Genomic DNA, 10,559 nt, shown 5'->3' with positions numbered 1-10,559 from the left:
AGGGTAAAAAAAAATTATCAATTAAGTTGATTTGATAAAAAAATTTACTAAATATCAATAATATTTATGAATATTTTAAAAAAATTTAAAAAAATCCATAAATATTTTCAAAATTTCAATGGAAATTTCAGAAATTTTCATTGAAATTATAGATTTTTTTAATCAAATTGTTAAAGATTTGATGTGGATATTTTTACAAAAATTTTTATGGAAATATAACTAAATTTTGAAAATTTCAACAAAATTTCAGAAATTTTAATGGATATTATAAAAATTCTATCCATTTTCATTTGAAATCTATATTTTATTTCGATCCTTTAAAAAAATAAAAATTTTGAAAAGATATCAAAAAAAATTTCGGATATTTTAAACCGTGGTTCTAGTTAAACTTTAAAAATAAATATATACAGTTCTTATTAAATTGTTTTATCAAAATACCCTTCTTCTTCATAAACCTTAATTTTTTCAACCTTTTGATTATTTATAAAAAGAAAAAATATACCAGGACACAAGGTTTGTCCTTGGCCTTGTGTCGGTGCCTCTATACAGCTAATGGTTAATTGTTCAACCACTTTATTGATTTTTTTTTTAAAAAAATGAAATTAAAAAAACAAAAACAACAATTGCAAATTTTACTTGTAGAGGAATGCAGCTAGTGTTGGAGTCGCTTAAAAATCCAATGATTGATTGCAGATGACTTTTATTATTGGTGGTTGTGATGGAATAGAAAAATAATAATAAAAAAATGAAACAAAGATTTTCAAAATAAAATAAAGAGTAAGAGAGGTGTATTCAATCTAGAATTTGAAAGATTTTTAAAATGTTTAAAAGTTTGAAAGTATTTAATTTAAATTTTAAAAAAGTCTATACAAATCTAATGATATTCAATTTAAATTTTGATGAATTTTATAAAAATCTATTAAAATACAGATGTATTCAATTAGGATTTTATAAAATTCTTTTGAAATCTAACGGTATTCAAAAAGTCATTGATTTTAAAATATTTTAAAAAATAATAGATTTTAATGAATTTTAATGGATTTTAATAATGAAATTGTAAAGAAAATTATTAATATAAAATCTAATCTTAATTCAAAAAATTTTATTGAATTCTTATACATTTTTTTATAAAATCTATGAAATTTCATTACAATCTATTAAATTTTTTAAAAATATATATTGAATGTATGTTTTTTAACAAACATATTAATATTATTAATTAATAAAGAACCGTGTATAGTTAGCTTGATATTGGAAAAAGAATCCGAGCCAAGATGACGCGGGTTCGAGTCACTGAGTAGGGGGCATGGGGAAATTGCTATATGTCAAGGGCTAGACGGTGCACTTCAAGAGCATCGGTCAAGCCACTAGGCACTAGCCGCTAGCTAGTGGATATAGAGAATACGGAGCTTTGCTAAGCCGTAAGCCACCAAACACAGAACCAGAAGCCAATGGCTGCAATGGCAGCTGCTTTAGCACCAGCCACCACTTCCCTCCGATTGAAGCCCTACTCTACCTTACGCTTCTTCTCTTTCTATCCCAGAACCACCATTACCAATACCCTTACTCCACCACTCCTTTTCCCGCCAATCCTTCCCCGTACGTTTCAATTCCCCTCTGCTAGGAGACGCTTATGCTCCGTAATCTCCGGGGCTCTTCACTCCGGCGAGGCCGTCGAGAGGACGAGGCCGGAGCCGCCGGAGTTTGCTGAGAAGTTGAGGGGCGAGAGACGAGTCGGAGAGTTCAGGAAGAAGCTCAGGATTGCGGATATAAAAGGTGGGCCCGATGAAGGCTTGGAACGATTGGGACAGACCCTGTTCGTGCAGGGTTGGGTTCGGACTATTCGGATTCAGAGCAGTGTTACGTTCATTGAGGTAACACTGATATGGTAATGTTTCGCGTGCAATTACAACGATATGGCTTTGTTTGGTTGCCAAGAAAAGAGAGGCAAAAAAGAAATATAATGATTATTATATCTTAAAAATGGATACTTTTTCAGCATTACCATAAGAAATATGGGGAATACATTACAATATCAGAAAAATATAAATAAAAACGAAAAATTTTAATGGAACTACTAGCTTATGGTGTTCTAATTAATTGTAAAAAAATAATCAGCAAATCAGAGGCTTTTGGCACCCTTTTTGTGTGTTTTAATATGGGTTTGTGTTAAAATTAGTGAAAGTTCTTGTAACTCTCTGATATGTGTGTGTTTGTGTATATGTATATATATATATATATATATCATCATTACTTAGGTTAACGATGGTTCATGCCTCTCAAACATGCAATGCGTGATGGGTTCAGATGCTGAAGGTTATGATCAGGTATAGTCACTTAAAAATGTGTGCTTTTATGACTGTCGTGTGCCCCTGCTTTCGTTCTTGGGTTACATGTGAATTGATTTGGTTGTACTTGTACTTGTATCTTAACTTTTCAGTAAAAGTTATCAGCATTTTTGTGTTAAATTTTGTTCATAAGTTTAGTTTTGCTAAAAAATTGGAATATAATAGTAATACCATTTGTCGCTTGACTGAGTTGTTGGGTTATATTGTGGTCAAAATTGTATTGCAATTTAAAGAGTTGCCTCATCGACTCATGAAACTGCTTTTGACCATGAAATTATGAAGGATTGTGATATTAAAAGTCATAACTTAGCTCAAAATTTACATTCTAAACCGTAAAACATGTTTTTATTTGGTTTTCAGAATTTTTATCAAGTGCAAGAATGTTCATTTTCTATGTTTTATTATTATTATTTTTTTTTTAATTCAAACAATTCTTTATGGTATGCTATTATCCTGATATATTAGTGACATTTTGCATATATAGTTTTCATTCTGTATTTACTTCAAGCTCTAGAGCTTAGTCTTAGTTTAGCCCAAAATTTACATTATAAACCATAGAACATGTTTTTATTTGGTTTTTAGAATATCTATGAAGTATAAGAATGTCCCTTCTCTATGTTTTATTAATTTGTTTTTAAATTCAAACAATTCTTTTTGGTATGTTGTTATCCTAATATGTTAGTGACATTTTGCATATATAGTTTTCATTCTGTATTTATTTGAAGCTCTGGGGCTTATGGACAGGTTGAATCTGGGTCAATCACAACTGGTGCCTCACTATGGGTGCAAGGCATTGTGGTGGCCAGCCAAGGATCGAAGCAAAAGGTGGAGTTGAAGGTGAAGAAAATTGTCTTGGTTAGTATACTATCCATAGATATATTAGCTGAGAGGACAGTTGTTTTGATATTTTGGAGAGTTTATATCATGAATTTACCTCTTTTTATCCTTGTTCCTTTGTTTTCTAGCTATTAATTCTTTGGCAATGTTTAGTTACCATATGAATGACCCATAATTAGATCATTTATTAAATTCACATGTATTTTCGTAGTTCACATTTCATTTTTTTCTGTGGCGTGTGCAACAGCATGTTATATGTTAGCAGAAGTGTATTTTGGAAACACACACATACACAAAGGAAAAGAAACAAAGGATCATGGTTATGATCTGAAAATTTTTAGGCAAAAAAGATCATTATTATATTCCTTCATCTTGTAGGTTGGCAATAGCGATCCTTCCTATCCCATTCAGAAGAAAAGAGTAAGCAGAGAATTTTTGAGAACAAAAGCTCATCTCCGTCCAAGAACAAACACTTTTGGTGCGGTATGGTTTCTCCTTCTTAGCATAATATACTTTTTTGCTTGCTTTTATTTAAAGATGATGTTACAAGGAAAAGATAGTACTTCTATTAATTTTATATGATTTTTTATTTATATTGTTTCCTAATTATTCCTTAATTTCATTTTTGTGTTGTGCCTCATTTATTTGTTCACACATTCTCGTTTATATGTCCTTGGCAACTTGGTGGTATCTACAAGTAGTTTAAACAATAATGAATGTATCTACATTACTTGAATAAGTTATGATATTAACATATGCGGTGGATGGTAATAAATATGGAGTTTTATTCCTAATCTGTTTAAGCTAATATGTGATGAAAATGGTAAAATCTGCTCAGACGGTTCAAAATGTTCAAATGTGGTTCATGTAATTGCTGATGAGAAGTGATTGCTAATTGAAGGCTTTTAATTGGAGATACAAAGAAAATGGAGTAGATTTTGATAATGATAATGATAACAATCATATTTTGATTAATACCATGGTTTTTTTTATTGGAATAATATAGTTTTTCCTTATTTTTATTATGGTACTTTGACCATGTTAGGCTGCTTATGAATTGATTACTTGAGTCAAATGATGATCTACATGTGCGGTCAAGCTGTTTGTCCATGTTAAGCTTAATTAGTAATATAAAAGGTGAATATGAAATATGCTTTTTTATGCATCTTTTGAGTGATCTTTTATCCCTTTAGAGCTTTACTACAGTCCTTATACTTTCTTTTAATTGATTATGTAATTGCTCTTAGGTTGCAAGGGTGAGGAATGCTCTGGCATATGCTACACACAAGTTTTTCCAAGAAAATGGGTTTGTTTGGGTCTCAAGTCCTATTATTACTGCCTCAGATTGTGAAGGAGCAGGTGAACAGTTTTGTGTTACTACTTTGGTACGCACTATGGCTTAAATATTATTTTTTTATTATATTTTTTGTTTTGTCTGACATTTTGAAAATATAATTAGCTTTGATATGTTGATATGTTGATATGTTGCATCTTATTTGCTCATATCATCTTCATTTCTTCCATTTTTTTTTTTTTTTTTTCCTTTAATACATGCACTTGATAGAAAGAGTATGTATGTTTTCATGGGAACAATATCTTAATTTGACATGAATGGCTGTTTTACTTCCTTGTTTGATTGTTTTATGGTACACTTGAAAACACTGTTATAAGATATATAGACAGATGGATTTTTTATATATGCATGATACATTTATTGATTTCAGATTATGAGAGGTTGTTTATCAGAACATTTAGTCTTGCATTGCATTTGTGCTTTTTGCTTTATGCTTTTGTAAACTATGGACTTGTTAATTTTAAATAGATGCCAAGCTCCAGAGATGCTGTTCATTCTTCCATGGATGGTATTCCAAAAACACAGGATGGGTTAATTGATTGGTCAAAGGTGAGTCAACTTATGTTCACATTGTTTGTCAGTGATATATAGTGAGGCATGGAAGTGAACAAACCTAATCCATAGATCTTTTTTTTTTTTTTTTTTTTTTTTTTTTTTGGGTGGCGGCTATTGTTTTTAATTAATTAGAGTGTTCTATATTTTCGAATTCAAAAGGTTTCTAACATGCGAATTACCATGCTTTTAACTTTCTTTTCATTCTTACATACCTCAGGATTTTTTTGGGAAACCAGCTTTCTTAACTGTCTCAGGCCAGCTAAATGCTGAAACCTATGCTACTGCTCTTTCTGATGTATGTCCTTCATGTCATGTTGGTCCTCATCATACTTTTTCTGCTGATTGAGACTCTTAAATCTTTTTGACATTAGTTATCATTTTCAGGTGTATACATTTGGTCCCACATTTCGTGCTGAAAATTCAAACACTTCTAGGCACTTAGCTGAGTTTTGGGTAAGTTTTTGCTAATTCCTTAATTTGTCTCTTTTCCCAAGCTTGGCTCTTTCGTTTATATGCTATGTAATCAAGCATCTTACAATTTCTTTTTTCTTTCCTTTTTGTTAAGATGATTGAACCTGAACTAGCGTTTGCTGATCTAAATGATGACATGGCTTGTGCAACTGCCTATCTCCAGTATGTAGTATGTTATCTTTCATGACTATTGTCAACCATCACTATTTCTAGATGTCTTATGTATTGAGAGGTATTCATCATATTTTAGAGTCCTATCTGATTCTTTTCTTGATTTTATGGCCATTTTCCTTAAGCCAAAGGTCTGTTAAAAGAACCCCCAGTAAGGGGGGATAGCTTGGTTTTGGAAAGTTGATTAAGATCATAACAGCTACTGCTGTGCCTGCAGGTGAGATATGTTCTGGAAAATTGCAAGGAAGACATGGACTTTTTCAACACTTGGATTGAGAAAGGAATAATTGATCGATTGAGTGTATGAGCTCTCAGTGTAACTTAACCTTCTTATTCTTTCTGTCCTTTTCATAGCTTCATCCTTCAGATATTTGCTTTCCTGTATTGGTTTCTTACGTAATTCTCTACTTTAAGGTTTGGTTGTGAGAAGATCAAGTCTTTTGCTTTTTTTGCCTTCTATTGCTTGTTGACAGGAAGTGGCCGAGAGAGACTTTGAAGAGGTGACTTATACTGATGCTATTGAACTTCTTCTAAAAGCAAATAAGAAATTTGAGTTCCCGGTATGACCAATTATTGGAGATTTTACAAATCATTGGTTTCTAATGCAATTTATGCTTTTCTTGAATCTTAGCCAGTCTAAAAAGCCATGTTGCTATATTCTTCTGTTTCCTTAATTCCCCTCTTGATAAAGTGCTACAAGAAAACTTATGACCCATTCTTTGTATTTATGCAAAACAAAGACCTATGACCCATTCTACTTATGTATGCCAAACCAAGTGTTTGTGTACTTTAGAGCTAGGTGACTTCGCTTTTTCTCTGGCAACATGTTCTTTTGCTAGCACTGGAATATGGAAGATTTATGGAATTATTTTGTATTGAATCTTTTCAACACCAAATTGTGCATTACAACTATTGCATGCTTGTGCATCAGCCATTGTATTTTTATTCTTATTATTGGTTTTATATTTATATAATATATATATATAGTATTATTGTTAGTCATAGTGCCTTCACGATGCGCTGTTTGTCATACTCTGAATATTTCTTAAATATCTACTTGTAGGTGAAGTGGGGATGTGATTTGCAGAGTGAGCATGAACGATATATAACTGAAAAGGCATTTAGAGGATGTCCTGTAATAATCAGAGACTATCCAAAGGCATGCAGTCATCTCTTTTTCCCAATTTTCAGGAGGGAAAAACCAAGATTGACATTTAATTCCATATAACTTATTCTGAAGCTATTCAATATTAAATTTCAGGAGATCAAAGCATTCTATATGAGGCAAAATGACGATGGGAAAACTGTTGCGGCCATGGATTTGTTGGTTCCTCAGGTAAATTCTATTTATTTTTATTTTTTTTTTCAGTAAGTACTGATTCTAAATAGATAAAGAAATTTTCCATTTGAAATTTATTTTAGAGGGTGAAAATCAAGCTACCAAGTAATTTGTTAGATTTAGTTGTATGGACTATGAAAATGTATTGATTCATTATTTGCATTGATCAAAATTATGAATGGAGGAGATAACAGAGCAATTGTTCTAAAAGGAAAGAAAATGAGTGGATTAAGGCATATAGGAGATAATTAGGTCATGAGATTCTGCAACATGTACAAGTATATGTTGCTCTGGAGATGGGCTTTGTTGTTGCGGCTCCATGACACCCAACATTGTTGATCTTGGCTCCATTTTGCTAACTGTTTTCCAGATTGGCGAGCTTATTGGTGGAAGCCAAAGAGAAGAACGACTCGAATATCTAGAAGCTAGACTAGATGATTTGAAGCTGAATAAGGACAGCTACTGGTGGTATCTTGATTTACGTCGATATGGTTCAGGTTAGGAACTGTTTTCAACTCTTGTAACAGTTTTTTTCCAAGTTGCAGGCTGCTGAATGGTTTGGCACTTTCACAATGTTGAATTCTGTTTTGAGCTATACTTGTATATTTTTTAGTATTCTGTTTTGTTGTTCTTCAGTTCCGCATGCGGGGTTCGGTTTGGGTTTTGAAAGGCTTGTACAATTTGCAACTGGAGTAGAGAATATAAGAGACGCTATTCCTTTCCCTCGGACACCTGGTTCAGCAGAGTTTTAGTGGGATAATTGATAGTTTTTTGTTGTTGAATCATTGTTAGAGCTCCTCTTTGTTTCTATTTTCTAGAATTAGCACATATCATTCGTCTTGCGTTTCACTTTTGTGTTCCAAATCTTTGAGCATTGTATAAATTAAAAACAAAATCAATCCTCAAGTTTACTACTTCCTATACCTGGCAATTCGTGTTGGTGGGTCGTGTTCGTGTCAACCCGTTTAATAATCGTGTCAAAAATGCCTAACCCGAACACGATCCATTTATTAATCGTGTCAGGTACCTAAAACACTAACCCGACCTGTTTATAAACAGGGTAACACGACACGATCCGTTTAACACGATTATTTTAACGGGTCGTGTTGACCTATTAACCCGTTAACCTGAAATTGACCTATTAACCCGAAAATTAACCTATTAACCCGTTAATTCGAAAATTAACCTATTAATCCGAAATTTTTTTTTTTTTTATTTTTTATTTTTATGTTTTTGTTTTATTAAAGATGTATTTTTTGTTTTTAAAAAATTAGTAATAGAAAATTATTTTTATAAAATTTTTAATTTATAAAATTTTTTAGTTATTAAATATTATATTAGTGATAAAATATTAAATTAAATTTAAATTTAAATAGGTTATAATAGGTATATAATCGTGTCGGGTTGAAACTGACACGTTTAATAAATGGGTTGTAACGGGTCAATTTCGAATTAAACAGGTCAACCCGAAAATGACACGATTAATAATCGTATTAAACGGGTTGATCCGATTATGATCCAAACCCATTTATAATAAATCCAAACTCATTTATTCCGTGTCGTTTTCGAGTCATGTCACCATGTCATGATCCAAATTGCCAGGTCTACTACTTCCTATAGGTCTGATGGTTAAGAGTTCATTGCTTATGAATGTAAGATTAAATATTTGAAAGTATTAAATAGTGACAAATAATATTCTTTTTCTAATACGAAGAATTAAGCTTTTCATAAAGGTTCTGTTTGGCAGGTAAGGCTGGTGGAGCTTCCTCTCTACCGTTTGATATTTAATTTGTCATTTTGTTGGAGAGGTTCAACTATTAGTTTCCACATAGTTAAATCAAATTAGGCCGTTTAGAATATGAATTTGATGAAATTAAACATATATCCAATTTATGTAACTTTGTTTAGAAGTTTTATTTATTTATTTATTTTGTCCTATTTTATATTATTTTTGAACTGTATACAAGCCTAATTTTGTCTAAATTATTAGAGATAATCGGATGATTGAATTGAATTGGCAGGAAAAATGGTAGTACATAGATAAATGTAATCAGTTTAAAATTTTAATATCAATAGAAATATTGAGAATCTAAAATATAAAAATATTTATGAAAATATCCAAAATTATCGGATATTGATTGAAATTGATAAAAAAAATAATAAAATTTGATAGAAATTTATTTTAAAAATGAAAATTTTTATTGAAATTTTAAAACTAATTTATTTAATTAATTAATTACAAAATTGACTATTAAAATTGTAAAAATATTGAATAAATATAATAGTTATCTTAATCAATCAATTTATAATAAATGTTAATAGATAAAAATATAATGCTATTAATAAAGAAAATAAAAAAGGAATATATTTAATAAAACTATTTATTAATTAAGACATATAGAACAATTATTATAATAATATTATATTTTATAGATATCATTTTGATACTATAAAGATCCCTTTCGTGGTTGAGAATTGTTTGTATATTTCTCGTTCTTATTTTTAAATATGAAATATAAGAAGTAATTATTGAAAGATATATCTCTTTAATATAGCATCATATGAATATTTAAAAATTAAATTTGCATGTATTAAATAAATTTCATCAATATTGAAATTTTGAATCTTAGTTTGCAGAAAATATAGTTACTGCATATCTTTCAATTTTTATAGACGTTTTAATTTTTATCTACTTTATAATATTTATATAAATATTAAATTTATTATTATAAAAAGAATAGTAATAGGCAGATAAACTTGTAACTTGTGATACTATTTTTTTCTAAAAATATGATAGATAGACTTATGTAACGTAACTTTTGACATTATATGTTAATGTGAATTTTTTTTTATTTGCCTAATTATTGGAAAACAATTAAATGGTAAAAAAAAATCAATAATATTAATTTGGCAAAAAATTTTACTAAAATAATATTTATAAATATTTTTTATTGAAAAAAATTAAAAATCATAGATATTTTTAAAATTTCTATGGAAATTTATGAAAATTTTAGAAATTTTTATGAAAATTATGAATTTTTTTAATCAAATTGTGAATGATTTGATGTAGATATTATAATAGGAATTTTTATAGAAATTATGCAAGAATATCAAAAAATTCAGTAAATATTATGAAAATTATATGTATCTACTTGAGATCGAAAAGAATGGAAATTATATTCATATCTACTTGGGAACTAAATTTTATTTTAATGTGTTTAAAACATAAAAATTTCCTGAAAATTTATCGAAAAGTTTCAATATTATAAATTATGAATATAATGGGTTTTGTAGTTTGAGGGTAAAAATGCAAAAGTAGTACAATTGAGGGACCAAATTGTACTTAACCCTCTACATATTGCACTGTCTGCAAAGTTTCATGAATTAATGTGCGGGACCATGCAGGACCCACTCTGAGCTGAAGAAAGCACATGCCATGCGTTGGGGAAGAAGGTTGTAGCACTAGATCTTTCTTCATAATGAT

At 29.9% G+C, this 10,559-nt stretch overlaps 1 protein-coding gene across 2 annotated transcripts; it reads left to right on the top strand.

Annotated features, from left to right (window-relative positions):
* Positions 1-1,287: 1,287 nt before the first annotated feature.
* On the top strand, positions 1,288-8,784 carry LOC107404365 (asparagine--tRNA ligase, chloroplastic/mitochondrial). Of its 2 annotated transcripts, XR_009639460.1 has the most exons (16): positions 1,288-1,874; positions 2,259-2,327; positions 3,093-3,203; positions 3,564-3,668; positions 4,433-4,570; positions 5,008-5,088; positions 5,312-5,389; positions 5,479-5,547; positions 5,660-5,734; positions 5,954-6,037; positions 6,210-6,296; positions 6,800-6,895; positions 6,998-7,072; positions 7,446-7,572; positions 7,712-7,981; positions 8,678-8,784. XR_009639460.1 is itself a non-coding variant. In XM_016011312.4 (15 exons), exons 1-15 carry the CDS (start codon positions 1,452-1,454, stop codon positions 7,825-7,827), a joined length of 1,734 nt encoding a protein of 577 aa, XP_015866798.2. In that variant the 5' UTR covers positions 1,288-1,451; the 3' UTR covers positions 7,828-7,996. The 2 variants fall into 2 exon arrangements, 1 of the variants encoding a protein (XP_015866798.2); XM_016011312.4 differs by lacking the exon at positions 8,678-8,784 and having other exon boundaries at positions 7,712-7,996.
* Positions 8,785-10,559: the final 1,775 nt, after the last annotated feature.

This window comes from Ziziphus jujuba, chromosome 6 (assembly GCF_031755915.1).
Source record: "Ziziphus jujuba cultivar Dongzao chromosome 6, ASM3175591v1".
NCBI classification, from domain to species: domain Eukaryota; kingdom Viridiplantae; phylum Streptophyta; class Magnoliopsida; order Rosales; family Rhamnaceae; genus Ziziphus; species Ziziphus jujuba.
The sequence above is the reverse complement of the archived record's forward strand: the minus strand, read 5'-3'. Positions and strand labels throughout refer to the sequence as shown.

Bases quoted from the DNA above. Each gene is read 5' to 3' on its own strand.
- LOC107404365 (XM_016011312.4), top strand. From the start codon at position 1,452: ATGGCTGCAATGGCAGCTGCTTTAGCACCAGCCACCACTTCCCTCCGA. The intron at 4,571-5,007 runs GTACGCACTATG...AATTTTAAATAG, and splicing joins AGTTTTGTGTTACTACTTTG to ATGCCAAGCTCCAGAGATGC. The intron at 7,573-7,711 runs GTTAGGAACTGT...GTTGTTCTTCAG, and splicing joins TTTACGTCGATATGGTTCAG to TTCCGCATGCGGGGTTCGGT.